The sequence below is a fragment of the Alosa alosa genome, chromosome 19 (assembly GCF_017589495.1).
Source record: "Alosa alosa isolate M-15738 ecotype Scorff River chromosome 19, AALO_Geno_1.1, whole genome shotgun sequence".
Taxonomy (NCBI): domain Eukaryota; kingdom Metazoa; phylum Chordata; class Actinopteri; order Clupeiformes; family Clupeidae; genus Alosa; species Alosa alosa.
In genome coordinates, this window is record NC_063207.1 from 6889786 (window position 1) to 6910332 (window position 20547).

General features: G+C 47.4%; 1 protein-coding gene across 1 annotated transcript in view; it reads left to right on the forward strand.

Moving 5' to 3' along the window:
- Nucleotides 1–20547, forward strand: part of cdc42bpaa (CDC42 binding protein kinase alpha (DMPK-like) a) — a 94188-nt gene that overhangs the window by 42671 nt on the left and 30970 nt on the right. The window contains 11 exon segments of the mRNA XM_048227796.1: nt 6972–7065; nt 10070–10270; nt 12718–12963; nt 13185–13264; nt 14751–14908; nt 15602–15724; nt 16062–16195; nt 17010–17252; nt 17700–17810; nt 18002–18255; nt 19070–19175. Of these exon segments, the coding sequence (XP_048083753.1) occupies nt 6972–7065; nt 10070–10270; nt 12718–12963; nt 13185–13264; nt 14751–14908; nt 15602–15724; nt 16062–16195; nt 17010–17252; nt 17700–17810; nt 18002–18255; nt 19070–19175 (1750 nt within the window).

A 20547-nucleotide genomic window follows, 5' to 3' on the forward strand; every position in this document is an offset into this window, starting at 1 on the left:
TTTGACACCTGCTGGGCCCTTCCTGCAGGTCCACGGCAACACACACACACACACACACAACAATGCCCCAGGCTTCCTGAGCCTCAAAGTGTGGAGCTGGATGCGTACATTCACACTGACTTAGAGTTCTTCCTCTCTGGGCGTGTGAGTGAGTTCACCCTGACGTGTACAGGACTTCCTCCTCAGCAGTGAAAGGCCACTTGTAAGGGGCCGTGTAAAGGACCTGTGAATTCTCTCAGAATCAGTCCTCTCTGTTTTGATTCCCCCCGACCAGGAAGTGAGGGGTTAGATATATGTGTTTGCTTACAGGATGTGTAAAGTGTCTGATAAGCAGGAGTCAGGAGCTAGGTGTGTGTTTGCCTGTAGAGGTTGTGTGTATGTCTCTGTCATTCACCACTGTTTTGATTCACCCTTAGACATGTGTGTGTTCTTTTAGAGGATGCGAAGAGTCTCTGAGAGTTGTTTCTCAGGAGTCGTGTTTGTTCGCCTGCAAAGGATCTGTGAAGTCGCTGATAATTCCTCATTCCTCTCTCATTCCTAGCCCTCAGGAGTCGGGCGGGGGCTTTACTTGTGGGTTTACCCCGACCTCCAGACGACCTGCCATCCTCCCCGTCTCTCTCTCCTCCCCTTTCTTACTGTCGAGAGAGAAAAATAAACATAAAAACAGAATATGACCGATGCGGTTACGCAAGAGTTCCTGGGATGAGCCCTAAATCACATTTCCTGCACAGAGCAATAGGACAGCAGTGTTTTTCTGGAATAATTCAACTGCTCAAGTCCGCTCACTGGCTTCTGTTCTCTCCATCTCTCTATGCCTCCTTTCTTTCCTCATCTTTCCATCTCTCCTTTCTGTCTTCCCATTCCTAACTCTGTCTCTTGTTCTCTCTCTCTCTCAACCTCCCATCCCTCTCCCTCTCTCTCCTTCTGTCTCTCTCTCTCTCTTAATCCTCCCATCTTCCCATCCCTCTTCTCTGTTCTCCCATCTCTTTCTCTCCCCATCATGTGCTGGAATGCTTTCCATATTTCTCTCTCTCTCTGTCTCTCTCTCTCTCATCCTCTTCTCTCTTCCTCTCACCCCTCCTCTATGTATCTCTCTCTCTCTCTCTCTCCTTTTCTTTTCACCTCGCTATTGTATTTCTCTGCGGCCCTCTCTCATTCTCTGCTCTACTCCCCCAGTGCCAGAGAAGCATCTTGACGCTCTCAGTAGCTCCCTCCCTCTGTTCTCTCCCTCTATTTCCTCCCTCTATTTCCTCCCTCTGTTCCCTCCCTCTGTTCTCTCCCTCTATTTCCTCCCTCTGTTCCCTCCCTCTGTTCTCTCCCTCTATTTCCTCCTACATCTCGCTCTTTAACTTTTCCTCTTGCACTATTCCTTTTTTTCTGTTCTCCTCTCTGCTCTCTCCTGTTCTCCCCTCTGTTCTCTCCTGTTCTCCTCTCTGCTCTCTCCTGTTCTCCCTGCTCTCTCCTGTTCTCCTCTCTGCTCTCTCCTTTTCTCCTCTCTCCTCTGCTCTCTCCTGTTCTCCTCTCTGCTCTCTCCTTTTCTCCTCTCTGCTCTCTCCTGTTCTCTCCTCTGCTCTCCTTTTCTCCTCTGCTCACTCCTTTTTCCTCCTCCCTCCTTTTCTCCTTTTCTCCTCTTCTCCTCTCTGCACTCCTTTTCTCCTCCCTCCTTTTCTCCTTTCTCCTCTCTCCTTTTCTCCTCTTTGCTCTCTGCTTACTCTTTTCTCCTCTCTCCTTTTCTCCTCTCCTCTCTCCTCTTCTCTCTCCTTTTCTCCTCTTCTCCTCTCTTCTCTCCTTTTCTCCTCTCTTCTCCTCTCTTCTCTCCTTTTCTCCTCCCTCCTTTTCTCCTTTCTCCTCTCTCCTTTTCTCCTCTTTGCTCTCTGCTTACTCTTTTCTCCTCTCTCCTTTTCTCCTCTCCTCTCTCCTCTTCTCTCTCCTTTTCTCCTCTTCTCCTCTCTTCTCTCCTTTTCTCCTCTCCTCTCTCCTCTTCTCCTCTCTCCTTTTCTCCTCTTCTCCTCTCTTCTCTCCTTTTCTCCTCTCCTCTCTCCTTTTCTCCTCTTCTCCTCTCTTCTCTCCTTTTCTCCTCTTCTCCTCTCCTCTCTCCTCTTCTCTTCTCTCCTTTTCTCCTTTTCTCCTCTCCCCTCTTCTCCTCTCTGTGGTCTCCACTCCCTCTCTGCTCCCCTGTGTGTCAGTGGCCTGTGTTCTCTGCCAGGCGTTCTCAGTAGCGGCCTGTGTTCTCTGCCAGGCGTTCTCAGTAGCGGCCTGTGTTCTCTGCCAGGCGTTCTCAGTGTGACCTGTGTTCTCTATAGGCGTTCTCAGTAGCTGTGTTCTCTGCCCAAGGCGTTCTCAGTAGCGGCCTGTGTTCTCTGCCAGGCGTTCTCAGTAGCGGCCTGTGTTCTCTGCCAGGCGTTCTCAGTAGCGGCCTGTGTTCTCTGCCAGGCGTTCTCAGTAGCGGCCTGTGTTCTCTGCCAGGCGTTCTCAGTAGCGGCCTGTGTTCTCTGCCAGGCGTTCTCAGTAGCGGCCTGTGTTCTCTGCCAGGCGTTCTCAGTAGCGGCTGTTCTCACCCAAGCGTTCTCCAGTAGCGTACTGTGTTCTCTGCCAGGCGTTCTCCAGTAATGACCTGTGTTCTCTATAGGCGTTCTCAGTAGCGGCCTGTGTTCTCTGCCAGGCGTTCTCAGTAGCGGCCTGTGTTCTCTGCCTCTGAGAGAAGAACAAATAAACAGGCGGCCTAATGGCGGGCTGTGAGGGAGCCTAAAGGAGGTTGGAGACATGACCTCCCTCTCCTTCACAACTCCACTCCACAGCCCAAAGTCAAAGCCTCTCATGTCTCAATTCAAATTGGTTTCAAAGTCAAACATTTAAAGCAACACCAAAGAACTTTTCCTCTGTCGCACGCACTATTTGTTTATCCAGCACCAGCTTTGCACATAACAATGTCCACAGACAAGGTAGAATATGTTGCACGATTTATGAAAGTATATGTATTGCGACATCAGATGCAAGTCAAATTTGTAGTTTCTTATGTCTCGTTCCATAGAACTACAGATCTGCTACCCGATCCGGCAAACTTACATAATGCGGTTATGGCGATGAGGCCGTGCGAATGCAGAAAGTGCCGTTCACCCTGTTACGAGTTGATGAACCACTAAAACGATTTTGGAAACACTATTTTAAGGTACAAAAAACTCTTTGGTGTTAATTTATTTTTGCTTTAATTTATTTTGTTCACATGGCAGTTTAGATATAGGGTTGTCGGAGCAGAAAGAACAATGAAACGGCACATTAATTTGTTATTTTCTGGTGTATTTTTTCTGCCCAGACTTATTGCCTCATTGACTCTCTCCACTCCCCTCTTTCCCAGAGTGTTTACTTCCTCATCTCTCTCCACCACAATCTTTTCTTCTCTCTCTCTCTCTCTCTCTCTCTCTCTCTCTCTCTCTCTCTCTCTCTCTCTCTCTCTCTCTCTCTCCCTCCTTCTCTCTCTCTCTCTCTCTCTCTCTCCTCTCTCTCTCTCCTCTCTCTCTCTCTCTCTCTCTCTCTCTCCTTCTCTCTCTCTCCTTCTCTCTCTCTCTCTCCTTCTCTCTCTCTCTCTCTCTCTCTCTCTCCCCTATGCTCCTCTCTACCTGTCTCTCTTCTCCTGTCTGTTCCTCCTCCTCTCTACCTCCTCTCTCCCTTCTCCCTCTCTCTACCTCCTTCTCTCTCTACTTGTCTCTTTATTCTTTTATCCTCTCTCTCTTCTCCTCTCTGCCTCCTCTACTCCTCTCTTCTCTACTTTTCTCTGCCTCCTCCTCTACTTCTCTCTTTTCTTCTCTTCTTTTCTCTGCCTCCTCCTCTACTCCTCTCTTCTCTACTCCTCACATCTCTCTGCCTCCTCCTCTACTCCTCTCTTCTCTACTCCTCTTCTCCTCTCTTCTCTACTCTTCTCTACTCCTCTCTTCTCTACTCCTCTCTTCTCTTCTCTACTCTTCTCTACTCCTCTCTTCTCTACTCCTCTCTTCTCTTCTCTTCTCTCTTCTCTTCTCTTCTCTTCTCTTCTCTTCTCTTCTCTTCTCTACTCCTCTCTTCTCCTCTACTCCTCTCCCTGTGCTGCCCTCACTCAGCCAGCAGCAGGAGTTTATGAAGTCTGACCCAGGATCAGATCCCAGGCCTGTATCTGGGGCATACCGTTGCCTTATTTGAGCTAGATTTGCCCCAGAGGCAGGTGAGATGTGGAACAGCTCACAGTCCTACTTACCACCATTCACAGAGCTGGAAATCCCTCTGACCAATGGCAGTGAGGCAAACAAGTGCATCATCAGCCAATCCACAGCAGGCCAGCCTGGCAGCCCTAATGGATCAATTGTGGAGGCACAAAGCCAAGCTTCTCTAGACCATTATCACCAAGCTAGAATCCTCGCTGACCAATAGCTGGGCAGCTGAGTGTTCCCTGAGCTGTTTGGAGTCCTTTGGGGTACTCTCCCTCGCTCTGTCTTGCCCACCGGTGTAAAATAAAGTTCTAGACACACACAACATATTACATAAAAGAGTACATTCAAACACACATACATATATACAGACCTAGAAATGACTGTATATATGTATGTGTTTTAATGCTCTTTATGTAATATGTTGTCCATGTCTAGAACACTATTTTACAAATTGATCAGTACATCTCAATCTGAGACCCGGACTTAAAAAGTAGAGATAAACAATGCAGCCACACCCCAATGTCCGTCCAGCATGTATGCCAAGGCAGCACAAACACATATGCGTGCTGAACTGCAAGCGTCAACACTCCTCTAATTTTAGGCTGCAGCAAGTTAAAATATACATATCAACCTACGAAATCAAAGCCCCTCTTGCTACTTTGAAATCACCGATTGTGGAAGTATTATTAGTTCATTCCGTCAATTAAAACTAGCTTAGCCTACTCAACTTAACAGAGTGAAAAGATGATCTAGTTACAGTCCAAAGTTACTTTAAGGCTTAAAATGCGCATTGATAAGTACATATTCTATGAACACTAACCTTGGGTCTCTTCGGAGTGTGCTGAAACGATCAAATTATCATTCTGTGTTGTTTCATTTCACTATGTCCACGTCTCTGTTTTAGCCTAATGTTAGTTCTGTTTACATTACAACCTCGCGGTTGGAACGGTTTCAAAATAAAAAGCGGTTTCAAAATAAAAGCCCCCGAAACAGAAAAGGAAAAGGCCAAAAAGAGTAAAAAACATATAAGGAATGCATTAATAGTAATATTTAAAAAAAGATCGAAAATCAAATCGAATCGAATCGTGACTTTAAAATTGAAAATTACATCGAATCGAGGATTTGGAGAATCGTGACACCCCTAGTCATTAGCCTACATTCTTTGTGTCTGAACACACCTACAGAGTTCACCTGTTGGGCCGGGTTTACAGACACTCTGCTCTTGGTATTCTTTTTTAAGATATTATGATTCTGATGATTAATGTGTGTCGATGCCTTAGCTTTTTTCATCCATTTCTAAATTGCTTACTGTAGAGATCGGTTGTCCTTGCTGAACTGTAGATAATCAGTCATCAATCAGTCATCTGTCGCTTGTCCCTATTTCTACTTGTTTGTCTGTGTGTGTGCGTGTGTGTGTGTAGAGCCTTTCATTCTGTAGATCTAATGATGAAGGTACCTTTACAGACTGCGTATTTGGAGTGATTACATGACCTCTTGCTGCTCTCTGCAGGCTCTCTGTGTGTGTGTGTGTGTGTGTGTGTATCTACTCTCATGAGTAAGGCTGCTTGCTGCTCTCTGCAGACTGTGTGTGTGTGTGTGTGTGTGTCTATCTGCTCTCATGAGTAAGGCTGCTTGCTGCTCCCTGCAGGCTGGTCTGTGTATGTGGAATAAGGAAGAGGCCTCTCGCCACTCTCCGGCTGCTGTGTTTGGCTCTTGCGCTTCCTGTGAGCGGAGCTCGCAGCTGGATCGAGTGTGTGTTCAGAGCTCTCACTTTCCTTGTAAAGTGTATTGGAAGCTTATGAAAGAACATGGCGTGATGGAGGAAGCCATCAAGGCCATCTGCGTGTGTTTGTGTGTGTGTGTGTGTGTGTGTGTGTGTGTGTGTGCCTATTAAGAAGATGCTTGCGTGGCGTGTGCTTAGATAACTGACTCCAGTTGAGTAATCAGACATCAAGCATGTGAGCATGTGTGTGTCAATAACCTGCAGAGTGAGAGAGAAAAAGACAGAGGATCCTATATCGGCCGTTGTAGTGTGATTAGTATGCGTCCTACCGTCTCCCGTTCCCTGTGTGTTTATGTCTGTGTGTGCTGCCTTCAGTGTTGGGCTGGTGTGCCTCTGAGTGAGAATGAGCGAAAGTGTGTGTGTGTGTTGGTGGAATACATGGAAGTTTCCTCAAGAGATATTTCTCTCTGGCTCTCTCTCCCCCTCTCACACTCACTGCACCCCCCTCCTTCTCCATGCTTTCTTCTCAAGCTTCTCTCTGGTGTAAACACAGATACATATTTAGAACCCAGCCCTGTACATTTTTAACGTGATGCGTGTTTGTTTGGACAGGTTTTTCAGGGAATGTGTTTCAGGATGTGTGTGTGTGTGTGTGTGCGCGCCTCCCCACCTCCCCTTCTCTCCACCCCAAGGCCACATTGTTCTTGTTGACTTTTCCTTCTTAATGTCATTTGTGCTTTTTGTTTTCCATTTGTCCGGGATGGTATTCGCCATTTGTGAAGCAATTTTTTATTAAAGTGGTGGATTTCATTCCTGTTATTTTTATTCATTATGCATAGTTTTTGTGCTGGTCTTGGCCTGCTGGAAGCCATTACTGTTGTCTTTTCCCATCTACTTCTGCTGTGCTTACCTCCCTCACTGTCAGATACTCCTCTGCTTTTGTTTTGCTTCTCTGGCATTCCAAATTCACAACGGATGGAGAGGATCTCTTTCCTGTGATGTTTGGATAGAATCTTGTGGTTGACTTGACTGATCTGTGTGTGTGTGTGTGTCTTTACGGCCCTCAGGGACATCAAGCCAGACAACATTCTTCTGGACGTGAACGGACACATCCGCCTGGCAGACTTCGGCTCCTGCCTCAAACTAATGGAGGATGGCACGGTGAGGATCACACACACACACACACACACACACACACACATATAATACACATACACACACACACACACACACACACACACACACACACACACACAAAACACACACATATATACACATACACACACACACACATACACATACACACACATATATACACAGACACACATGCTTGCACGCTTGCACTCGTTTTGACCAAACACATCTACATATTCTAAGACCGAGCTATGCATTGGAATAACATTGATTCAGATTCATTGATTCTCTTCAACTGGTGAGGCCATAGGAAGAGGTCACAGGTTCAACTCCACAGTCAGGCGATAACCAACGAAATGGCGTCTTCTAATGATTCAAATGACGTTTCCCTAAATGATTGGTTGTATGAAGCAATAAATCACAAAAAGCCGGGTTAACACCCCTGCTACGATGTGGAAATTCCCCTTTTTCTACGAGCAGATCTTACCCCTGGTGTACTGCCCTGGTTCTTTTCTTTATGTCCCTTCCCTCCTGCCATAGGGAGGCTGCACACACAGCAGCCCTGCGTAGCGTGCCGACCACGGGCTTCCCCACCTTCCTATTTAAAGGCATGGCTTCCTGTTGACGGGGTCAGACCAGGCCACAGGGATGTGTGCTCTGCTGAAGACGAGAAGAGAGGAAAAGGGAGATGGGGGAGACCGGGGACGGGGGGACGGGGACGGGGACGGGACATCGTGTAAGCGTGTGAAAACGTGCGCTATTTGTGAACGCCTGGGAACAAGCCTAATTGCACAGCAGGCACACAAAGGTGATGACCTCAGAGAGAGAGAGAGGGAGCGCACATAAACCCACAGGAAGGAGAGAGAGAGGGAGCGAGAGGCTGCATGAACATTCCCAGAGTGCAGGAACGGCCCCTCACAGACCCAGTAGCCTACGGTCTTCACTCTCAAACTCGCTGCCATCATGCAATTCCAACTCATATGGTTCAGACTCTCTCTGCAGTCATACTGTTCAGACTCTCTCTGCCGTCATACGGTTCAGACTCTCTCTGCCGTCATACGGTTCAGACTCTCTGCCGTCGGTACAGGTTCTGCCACCATACGTTTCAGAGTCTCCGTATGATTGTACCATTCGCACTCTCCCTGACGTCACGTGGCTGCAACTCTCTGTGACCCTGCAGCAGGGGGGGACGTATTTCACAGCCCCTGAGCTGAGCAGCTGATTAGCATTTAGCATAAGCGGTTGTAAATTTGAAGAGTGCGACGCGGGAGAAGGGATGGACGTGTTTATTTGCAGATGGCGTGTTGCTAAGTGCTCGGAAGCCAGCTTGAGTTATCGCTTGGATGCAGCCTCTCCTTTTTGGCAGGTCATAAACAGATCTCACCAGGATATTCTCAACCTCCACCCCCCCAACCTCATCACCCCTTCGCCTCCAAGTTTAGTATGTCAGCTTGCAGGAGTTTGTGTGTGTGTGTGTGTGTGTGTGTGTGTGTGTCTGAAGTGCAGCTGCACACATCTGTTCCAAGAGCCTATCCAGTCACATTCCATCCCCTAAGAACACGCACGCACACACAAATATACACACGCATACACACTCCCATACAGTGCACTGCACACCAATGTGAATGCTCACACGCACACGCATGTAAGCACAAGCAGAACAGTAACAGACGCACACATAGTGCTCTTACAGTGCACACATAGTGCTCTTACAGTGCACACATAGTGCTCTTACAGTGCACACATGCACGCTAATGTGAATACTAGTAGGCACGCACACACATACACATATGCACTCAAATGTGCGTACAGACACTTTTACTACATGCGCTGCTGCAGCCTCGGAGAGGAAATGCATTCATTGCTCACTGTACTGATCAGCAAATAGGACAGGACATCTAGTACGTAGTACAGTACTTGTGCTCTTCCCTTGCCCTGTAAAGCTGTTGTCCAACTTGCATAATGAGGTAAAAGCATTGGACTAACCAAAGATCCTTAATATCAACCGTCTCTGGACTAACCATTCAGGCGTGCGTCTTTTCCTTTTCAATTAATGTCTCAAACAAGTTTGTTTGAAAAATTGATATTGTTTGGTCACAAATAGTTATTTTGCCTGTATTGGCTACAAGTTGTTGAATATAATTAACACTGAATGGTCCCTTCCTGTCTAAATGTTGCTTAACTCTAAGGTTATGAGTCTGACTACCACCACTGACACCATGTTCTATGTTGTACTCACTCAAAAAAAACAGTTTCCTTACGGGGACAATAAAGTAAAGTACCTAAGTACCTACCAGACAGCACATTCTGTGATTATTGATTACCGGTAACTTACCCTCTAGGGGAGGTGCTTAATATAGCTCCCCTTGAGCAACGCTGACTCTCTGGTTTTAGGGAGTCTCATCCAATAACATCAGAGAGGTTTTAGTTCTGTCCCATATTCAGCAACTACCTCAAGGCATGAGCATAGATTTCAAATCAGTTGGTAATCTGGTTAATTGAAATGTAATCATGTTAGAATTGAAATGTAATCATGTTAGGTTAAGGCTGGAACTTGGGCACGTACGCACGCACGAGCGTCATGTCATGTCAATTCATCATCTCTCCAGTCGCATAACACACTTCACTTCTCATCAAGGGGCTATTTAAAGACTTAGTAGGCGTGTTATAATCTGCCAGCAGCCTAAGGGGTGTGTGTGTGTGTGTGTGTGTGTGTGTGTGTGTGACAGTGTATGTGTGTCCCTGGCCCCTCTCCTCTCTGCTTTGGGAACTGTCACTGCTTGAGTAATGCTGATTTGAGTGATGGACCATAACTAAGACTCCAGCCTGACTCTCTCTCTCTCTCTCTCTCTCTCTCTCTCTCTCTCTCCCTCCCTCCCTCTCTCCCTCCCCCTCCCCTGCCCTCTCTCACCACCTCTGTCTCCTTCCCTTCTTTCTTATATCTTTTTTTACTCTGTCCCTCTTTCTCCCTGTTTTTCTCCCTGTCCCTTGATCTCTCTCTCCTTGATGACTCCACCCCCCCCCCCTCCAGGTGCAGTCGTCTGTGGCGGTGGGCACCCCCGACTACATCTCCCCAGAGATCCTGCAGGCCATGGAGGAGGGGAAGGGGCGCTACGGGCCCGAGTGTGACTGGTGGTCACTGGGCGTCTGCATGTACGAGATGCTCTACGGGGAGACCCCTTTCTATGCAGAGTCCCTCGTGGAGACCTACGGCAAGATCATGAACCACAAGGTGAGTGACCCACCACCCCCCTTTTTAAGTGCTGTTGAATTCTTTTAGTATCGTTGAATTCTTTTAGCATCCAAATGGTGCAGCCGTGGCCTACTGGTTAGGGCATCGGGCTTGTAACCGAAGGGTTGCCGGTTCGATCCCCAACCAGTAGGAAAAATGTGGGTTGGGGAAGTGGTTGAGCACTGCTTTCTCACATCCACGGCTGAAGTGCCCTTGAGCAAGGCACCTAACCCCTCACTGCTCCCCGAGCGCCGCTGTTGATGCAGGCAGCTCACTGCACCGGATTAGTGTGTGCTTCACCTCAATGTGTGTTCACTGTCTGCTGTGTGTTTCACTAATTAAGGGATTGGGATAAACGGTCCTAGGGTCCTGCTGAAGTATGGGGCGGTAGTAGTGTAGTGGCTAAGGAGCTGGGCTAGCATGCAGTAGTAGTGTAGTGGTTAAGGAGCTGGGCTAACATGCAGTAGTAGTGTAGTGGCTAAGGAGCTGGGCTAGCATGCAGTAGTAGTGTAGTGGTTAAGGAGCTGGGCTAACATGCAGTAGTAGCGTAGTGGCTAAGGAGCTGGGCTAGCATGCAGTAGTAGTGTAGTGGCTAAGGAGCTGGGCTAGCATGCAGTAGTAGTGTAGTGGCTAAGGAGCTGGGCTAGCATGCTGGTGGGTTGTGGGTTCAATTTCTGGTTTCCACAGCTGTGCCTATGAGCAAGGCACTTAACCCTGAGTTGCTCCGGGGACAGTGGCCCTTGTAATGTAATTGACACATGTAACATGTGACACTTGTGTGGATGAAAGGGTCTGCTAAATGAATAAATGGAAATGCTGAGGAGTGGAGTAGTTACTGAACCCTTCCAGTCAGGTCAAAACGTAGAGCTGTGATTGGTGGGGACTCGGGAGTCATCGGCATGACGCGTGGTCTGCTCGGAGACGAACACAGAATGAGATCAGTCTCTCTGTTTTCTCTAACTGCTGATGAACACAGAATGAGATCAGTCTCTCTGTTTTCTCTCTAACTGCTGATGAACACAGAATGAGATCAGTCTCTCTGTTTTCTCTCTAACTGCTGATGCTTTTGTTTCTTTTTAAACTATGTGTGACGACGAGGATTTCTGTCCCTTTATCTAAAGTTAATTAGAGCCTTACGGCCTCTAACCAGCAGAGTGATTACCCCCCACGCAAATAAACCCATGCAGAACCCAAGCTGCTCTGTGAGATGTCTGTTAATTGCCCATGTCTAATTTAAAACCCCTCAGTCTCAGAGCGCCTCAGACCACAGCACGTCTCAGGAGTCCTCGCAGTCTCCTGCCTTTTGCCTTTACAATGTCCTCTGAAAAGAGACAACTTCAGATCCAGGCCAGATCTTTCTCTGCTTCCTGCGTCGCTATGACGCTTGCCATTCCTATTGGGTGCAGATTTGTTATTTAGACAGATAATGTGCACAAACTGTAGATCGAAAATAAGTAATAATAATAATACATTTTATTTATAAAGCGTATTTATATTTCTATAGTGTTGGTAGAGCAACTAGACTGACTGACTAAGCATCAGTAAGGAGACTAGTAGTTTGAATAAGGGTAATGGTGTTGGCCACTTTCTTAGAGAGCACATGGTGTTAAAATACAAATGTGACTGGTGAAGAGAAAACTGTAAGAAAATGGTTAGATAGTACTCTAGTCTATCTATACTCTTAGATTAAGAGCATTTGAATTGGGGCATACAGAGAGGAGAAGGCAGGAGGGTCACACACACACACACACACACACACACACACACACACACACACACACACATATATACATACACACACACACACACTGGCCTACATACAAACTCATCTAAGTGGAACACATCTGCAGATGTACAGCTGATTTGACCCAGAAGCAAAAACAGACACTGCAGCATCACTGGCCTCACAGGCTGAGGATCACAGGACAGGGATGGATGAATGGATAGATAGATAGATGGATGGATGGATGGATGGATGGTTAGATGGAGGGATGGATAAAGACCATTATTGCACAGTGGTGGTAGAGCTGTCTCACCCATGACCGACCATCAAAACCATGAAACGTCCTGTTCATATGAAGTTCCTATAACCTGGTAGCGTCACTGGATTCACAGGCATGAGAATCTCTGGACTATCTAATGAATAGATGAGCTCATGTTTGTGACCGTAGCGGGTGAAGCTGTTCAACACGGCGTAAGGGTGTTCCTATAACCAGAAAGTAATAAGTAAAGCAAGCTCATTATAAATCTGTCATCTCAGGCACTTTTGTTTACAAATTGCATTCATTTATAAATCTGTTCATAAATCAGGTGTTTTTTAAGTTCTGTTTTTGGAAGGAGAATATTATAGTAAAGGTTTATTTGTTTGTCATTAAATCTGTTGGCTCTCAGTGCCACACCTCTGATGTGTGTGTGTGTGTGTGTGTGCGTGCGCTGTCTCCCTCCAGGAGCGGTTCCAGTTCCCAGCGCAGTCGGAGGCGTCAGAGGACGCCAAGGACCTGATCCGGCGGCTGATCTGCAGCCGAGAGCATCGTCTGGGCCAGAACGGCCTGCAGGACTTCAAGCAGCACCCTTTCTTCACAGGCATCGACTGGGACAACATCCGCAACTGTGAGGCCCCCTACATCCCCGAGGTCAGCAGCCCGTCCGACACATCCAACTTCGACGTGGAGGACGACTGCCTCAAGAACACGGTGAGTGTGTGTGTGTGTGTGTTCGAGGCTGAGACTGAAATTAATTGAGGGAAATACACTGACCAGTGCAACTGCGGTGTGTGTCGACATGAACATTGTGTACATCTGAGGAATATAGCCTTCAGATATATTATTGCAGCTGATCGTTAGACATAGATATAAGTGAAGGTAGTACAGTGTTGTTTATTTTCTGTTTGTTTATTGTTGTTTGCCCCCTGCAGGAGACCATGCCCCCTCCCTCTCATACCGCCTTCTCTGGACACCACCTTCCTTTTGTGGGTTTCACCTACACCAGCAACTGGTGAGCCCCTCACACACACGCAAACACATTTACACAGACAGACAGACAGACATTTACATCCGGAGACAGGCAGACGTGATGCAGGCAGATGCAGGCAGGCTCACTCACAGACAGACAGACAGACAGACTCACACTCAGACAGACAGACAGACAGACTCACGGACGGACGGACTCACTCACTCACTCACTCACTCACTCACTCATATGGCAGACAGCTGGAGGCAGTTGATGTACACTCACATAAACATTCATTAATGCACATACGTGTACTCACACACACACGTGTGTACACACACACAAACTGTCGAGATGGATAGGGCAGTGAAGCGAGACAGGATGTGATGCTTTAGAGAGCACTCAGTCGACAGACAGTAAAGACCGCTCTTGGAGGAAGGAGAGAGTGGATATTGAGAGAGAGAGAGAGAGTGTGTGTGTGATCTATTTGGAACTGCCTTCTTTGATGTAGTCACCTCCATGTTCACTGAACTTTAGCTTCCCTGTGTATGATAGTGTGTATGTATGCGTGTGTGATGGTTGGAAGGACTAGAGACCTCAAAATGCAATAAGACTGCTATACAGATTGTTGCTCTACATTTGGAAAGCTCCCTGTATCCCTGTTATGTTGTACAAAAGACACCATAAAGCTTGTTGAATGGAACATCGACTAGTTTCTGTAATAACTTTTAACTATAATTAACGTTAGATCTCAAAACAAATACACCTTGATCACGGCAACATACAACAGAACTTGAACTTAAGATCAGAGTATGTAGCAATGTCTGTGCTGTTTACATTTTTTTTTTATGTACACAACAAACTCCGTGACACCCTAGCCATGATGCAGACAGCCATGGCCTACTGGTTAGGGCTTCGGGCTTGTAACCGTAGGGTTGCCGGTTCGATCCCCGACCAGTAGGAACGGCTGAAAGTGCCCTTGAGCGAGGCACCTAACCCCTAACTGCTCCCCGAGTGCCGCTGTAGCAGGCAGCTCACTGCTCCGGGTTAGTGTGTGCTTCACCTCACTGTGTGCTCTGTGTGATCACTAATTCACGGATGGGATAAATGTAGAGATCAAATTCCTTACACACCAGTACACGCCAGTATACTTGGCCTAGAAACCTGATTTACATTTACATGAACCTCACTGCTATTGTAGAAGGGGTCATTTGCTCTTCAACCTGGTTGGTGCTCCCTTGAGGAACAGGGCCTTGAAAGTCAAAAGGAGATCAAGCTCTAACAGGGCCAAGGGGCAACACGGAGCACTCAATGCTTAGCGTGTTTTTATTTGTGCAAACTGACTGATAAGTTTGCACAAATAAAACACGCAAAGCATTGAGTGCTCGTGCTCCCCTAACTCCTGACCAAGCAGATCTCCCTTTTGACTCACTATATTGTCTCTGTGAGTGTAGCGCCCCATCCCTCTAACCTGTATGTGACCCCTCACCTTTTACCTCATGACCCCTGACCCCGTGTCCTCTTCCCCCAGCTCGCTGTCGGACCGCGGCTGCCTGCGTGAGTGGGGGGGCCCGGGCCCGATGGACGTCGGGGTGCAGCGCAGCCTGGAGGAGAGCCTGGCGGTGGAGGCCTGGCGGCAGCTCGCCCGGCTGGAGCAGGGCTTCGAGCTCAGCCCCGCCAAACTGCAAGGTACAGACCAGACCTTACTTGGCGGCCCGGCGGCATACGCCCGCGCTGACAAAATGAAATAGAATGTATTGAAGTGAATGGGGCAATTTCCCCTTGAATTTCGTCTTGAATTTCCGCTTGGCTTGAATTTGCCCTTGGGGATCAATAATGTATCTATCTATCTATCTATCTATGCATACGGCAAGTGGATTGACAGCCGTCGCATCGCTCTACTCCGCCCCTTTCTATTTTTCAGGGCGATTTGGATGTGTCAAAATAGAAAACAGCTGTTTGGTCAGTGTATCTCCACTGAATCGATGAGTGATCGTGTCGCTAGTATTGTGTGTAGTTAAGCGATTAGCAGAATTCCACCACTGTGTGGTGGGCTTAGCGCTAATCAGCCGGGGGCGAGACACCACAGCGCGCCGCAGGGCATCTGGTAGAGGGAACAAGGGTGGGAGAGGGCAGATATGGAGTAGAGGGTTGGTAGTGCAGTAGTCTTATTGTTATGTTGTTATCAGTTGAAGCCTCAGTACTGTTGTTGTATCCCCTCTGTTCCTCCTTCTCATCTTCATCATCTTCCTCCTCATCTTCCTCCTCCTCTTCTTCTTCTTCTTCTTCTTCTTCTTCTTCTTCTTCTTCCTCTTCCTCCTCCTCTTCTTCCTCTTCCTCCTCCTCCTCTTCCTCCTCCTATTCCTCCTTCTCCTCCTCCAGAGGCCACTAAGACGGTGCAGGCCCTGCAGTACTCTAGTGGAGACGGACCCGTCAGCACCACCAAGGAGTTTGAGATCCGCGGCCTCAAGGAGGAGATCGAGAGCTTGAGGAAACAGATTGCAGGTACACACACACACACATACACACACAAACACACACACACATATTCGTTTTAACATGTATACCAGGGGATTCATTTGGGTTCTTCCTTTATACAAGGATAGTTTAAAAATGTTCAGCTGTTACATACTTTGAAGTTACAATTGTAACCTTACAATTGTATACCGTATGTTGTCACTATACCTGATTGTTGATGCGTTGGTTGGTTGGATGGTTGTTTTGTTCAAGGTCAGCTGTTGATTGGCTTGGTAATTGTGATGTCAGACTGTACTCAGTCTCTGATTGGCTGATTGCTGTGCTCGGCCCCTGATTGGCCGGTTGTGGTGTTTGTTGTCTTCAGACTCGGGTCACTTGGAGCAGCAGTTGGAGCAGGCCGGCGCGGCGAGGCGGGACCTGGAGGAGTCGTCCCAGCGTCTGCGCTCACTCGAGAAGCAGATCAAGAGCATCAAACAGGAGAGGGACGACATACAGAAGGTCAAGACGCACTGTGTGTGTGTGTGTGTGTGTGTGCGCATGTGTGGTGTGTACACATTGTGTTTTTGTGTGCAGTGTGTTGTGCGTGTGTGCGTGTGTCTGTGTGTGTGTGTGTCTGTGTAAAATAGAAAAGAAAAGGTGTTGCTCTTTCCAGTCCCTACAGTACAGTCTTTACCTCAGGGAAGATGCAAATGAGACCTCTTCAAAAGTAATGAAGTCCATGGAGCTGTTATTGGTGTATTTACTGCTGCTCTGGCCCTCCTGCCTGCCTGCTGTTATTAATGCCACTCAGAAAGGGCCAACACGGGAATCACCAGCAATCTGGAATGATGAATATTAATAAGCACCCCAACCTACAGTGGGTACACTTACTGGCAAAGCGGAAGAGGAGTATAAAAACTATTTTGTTTATGAAAGTGATTAGTTTAACCTAACACAAACAACCCCTATACAGGCTAAATATGCTATCTTGCTGGTATGTGTGTGTGTGTAGTTTAACCTAACACAAACAACCCCTATACAGGCTAAATATGCTATCTTGCTGGTATGTGAAAAGTGTGTGTGTGTGTTTTTTAGATGTGGATATCTACCTGCATATTTGCCTGTGTGTGTATGTGTGTACATTATATATTGTATATACATATATATTTATATTAAGTGTGTGTGTGTGTATGTATATGTGTGTTCATTATATATTACATATATATTTATATATATATTGTGTGTGTGTGTGTGTGTGTGTGTGTGTGTGTGTGTGTGTGTGTGTGTGTGTGTGTGTGTGTGTGTGTGTGTGTGTGTGTGTGTGTGTGTTCAGGAGCTGGCGGAGCACAGTGAGCGTGTGAAGTCTCAGGGTAAGGACCTGAAAGAGGCGCACAGCCAGAGGAAGCTGGCCATGCAGGAGTTCTCGGAGATGAGCGAGAAGCTGACCGACCTGCGCTCCACCAAGCAGCGCCTGGCCCGCCAGCTCCGCGACAAGGAGGAGGAGATGGAGGCCCTGGGGCAGAAGATGGAGGCCATCCGCCAGGACGTACGCAAGACCGAGAGGGCCAAGAAGGAGGTGGGAGAAGTGATGTGGTGTTTGGCCACAGTGCCCTTTTGCTCTGATTGCTGGCGAATGACTAGCAGTGTTGTGGTGAGCCACTGGTGTGTGGTGAGCGACTAATTCACCACTAATTCACTAATTCATCCCCTCACTCTCCACCTCAAGTTGGTGTGTGGTGAGCGATCTGGCGCATTCCCAGGTGGACAGAGTGCTACCCATTGGTGGTGGTTAGTGAGGTCCGCCCTTCACTGTAAAACTTATTGGGTGCGCTAATATAAATTTTGTTCTGATTGCAGGTGAATGACTCCCGAGTGTTTTACCGGCTGATTGTAGGGGAATGCTTAACTGTGTTTGTAAAGACTTGTTTTAAAAGGGCGTGCCTGTGGATATCTTCTTGTGTTTTATTTGATTGTTTGTTTAACAATCAATTTGTGGGTGTGTGCGTGTGTGTGTGTGTGTCAGCTGGAAGCACAGGCTGAGGAGCAGGCTGCGGAGGCCCAGAAGGAGAAGAAACTGAGAGAACGCAGCGAACAGTACAGCAGACAGCTAGAGGAGGAGCTGGAGATGATGAAGGTACACACACACACACACACACACACAACACACACACACACACACACACACACAAACACACCCATACACGCACACACACACACACACACTCTCACACACACACACACACACACAGAGTGTATTGAAAATGTCTGGATGAGCTTGACGAGTGTGTGTGTGTGTGTGTGTGTGTGTGTGTGTGTGTGGAGCAGCAGAAGCAGATGGGTCGCACTCCGAGCGTGTCGTCGTCGGCCCCCGAGCAGCAGCAGGAGCTGGGCCGTCTCCGTGGCGACCTTGAGAAGCAGACGGTCCTGCACGAGGAAGAGTTGGTGCGTCGCGAGGCGCAGTACACCAGCGAGCTGAAGAACCTGAAGAAGGAGCTGCACGATGCGGATGCCCAGCAGGTGGCGCTCAACAAGGAGATCCTGGTGCTCAAAGACAAGCTGGAGAAGACGCGCCGAGAAAGGTCAGACACAGTAGACACGTCGTCACGCACATCAGGGGCACTTGGACACATAAATGTACAGTATGTGTACACTGATATGAAGGTACTTACACATAGCACTGTACACTTCAGTATAACAGCACTATACACAATATATATATGTGTGTGTGTGTGTGTGTGTGTGTGTAATATATATATATATATATATATATATATATATATATATATATATATATATATATATATATATATATATATATATATATATGAGTAAAAGCATTAACTGAAGCGGAAGCTAAGACAACGTGAACCTGTCGCCATCGCCTGTAAAGAGTTGTTGTCAGCGACAAAGACCGAGAATGACAATGACCAGATTCTGATTCTGGCCAGATGTGATTCTGTTTCTCAACTTCACCCTCTAGTGACCTTGTGTACCTTGAGTGTAATGCCCACTGTTGGTTTACTACAGTGGGTTTGCTTTTATGGCAGAGGTCAGCCAATCATGACACAGGGTTTTATTAGCATCTCTGATGCTAATGAAAACAGTGTTATGTGAGTGTGGTGACCCTTAGCTCACCTGAGACCTGCGCTACTAATAAACACACACACATTGTGTTTTATTATGGGGGTTTTATAGAGGAATGCCATTAAGGCTTGTATGATTTGGTATCAAAAGGGGCAATTGTGTGTTGATGAAGGGTGTGTGTGTATATAAGGTTTTGTATATTGCTCTGTCAGTGTATTTACGTACTGTGTTGGGGTGTGTGTGTGTGTGTGTGTGTGTGTGTGTGTGTGTGTGTGTGTGTGTAACTGTCCATCGGTGTGTGTCCTGTAGCCAAAGTGAGCGTGAGGAGTTTGAAACGGACTACAAGCAGAAGTATGAGAGGGAAAGGGTCCTGCTCACCGAGGACAACAAGAAGCTCTCCAGCGAACTCGACAAGGTAAGACAACAACAAAACACACACACACACACACACACTTATACACACCTTCAGCAACTGTATTGTGTATGTGTGTGTGGAATGAGCCTCAGCTGTGCCACCTGTGTGTGTGTGCATCACAGACCCCTTACAGCCATTTTCCACTCTGAGGTTGAGAGCACACAGACTCTTTGTGTGTGTGTGTGTGCAGACAGACTCTTGGAGTGTGTGTGTGTGTACAGACAGTCAGGCTCTAATGAAATTCTATTAGCCATGAGGTCTGTTTACCTTTGATGTCCAGTGTCCAAGACACACACACACACACACACACACAGAATACACACATGTATACACATGTTGTAATACTCAGCAATGTTCGCACATGAACACGTACTTCAACACACACACACACACACACACACACACACATACAGACAGACAGACGTTGACTGAGTTGTTCCAGGTCAGTTATGAACCTCTGTCATCAGTCTTCAGCCAAACTGCCACCATGGGCCTGGAGCTCTGTCTGGCTCCTGAACTGTCTGCATCTCTCTCTCTCTCCTCCTCTCTCTCTCCTCTCCCTCTCTCTCTCTCTCCCTCTCTCTCTCTCTCTCTCTCTCTCTTTCTATTCATCTATCGTCTTTTTTCTGTTTGTCTTTCTTGTTTTTTCTCCCTGTCTCTTACACACACACACACACACACACATCCCCTGTCTGACTCAACACCACTGTTCTCCATGTCACACACACACACACATCCCCTGTCTGACTCAACACCACTGTTCTCCATGTCACACACACACACACACACATCCCCTGTCTGACTCAACACCACTGTTCTCCATGTCACACACACACACATCCCCTGTCTGACTCAACACCACTGTTCTCCATGTCTCACACACACACACACATCCCCTGTCTGACTCAACACCACTTTTCTCCATGTCACACACACACACATCCCCTGTCTGACTCAACACCACTGTTCTCCATGTCACACACACACACACACACACACACACACACCCCCTGTCTGACTCAACACCACTGTTCTCCATGTCACACACACACACACACACACACATCCCCTGTCTGACTCAACACCACTGTTCTCCATGTCACACACACACACACACACATCCCCTGTCTGATTCAACACCACTGTTCTCCATGTCACACACACACACACACACACATCCCCTGTCTGACTCAACACCACTTGTTCTCCATGTCACACACACACACATCCCCTGTCTGACTCAACACCATCATTCTCCATGTCTCACACACACACACACATCCCCTGTCTGACTCAACACCATCATTCTCCATGTCTCATACACACACACATCCCCTGTCTGATTCAACACCACTGTTCTCCATGTCACACA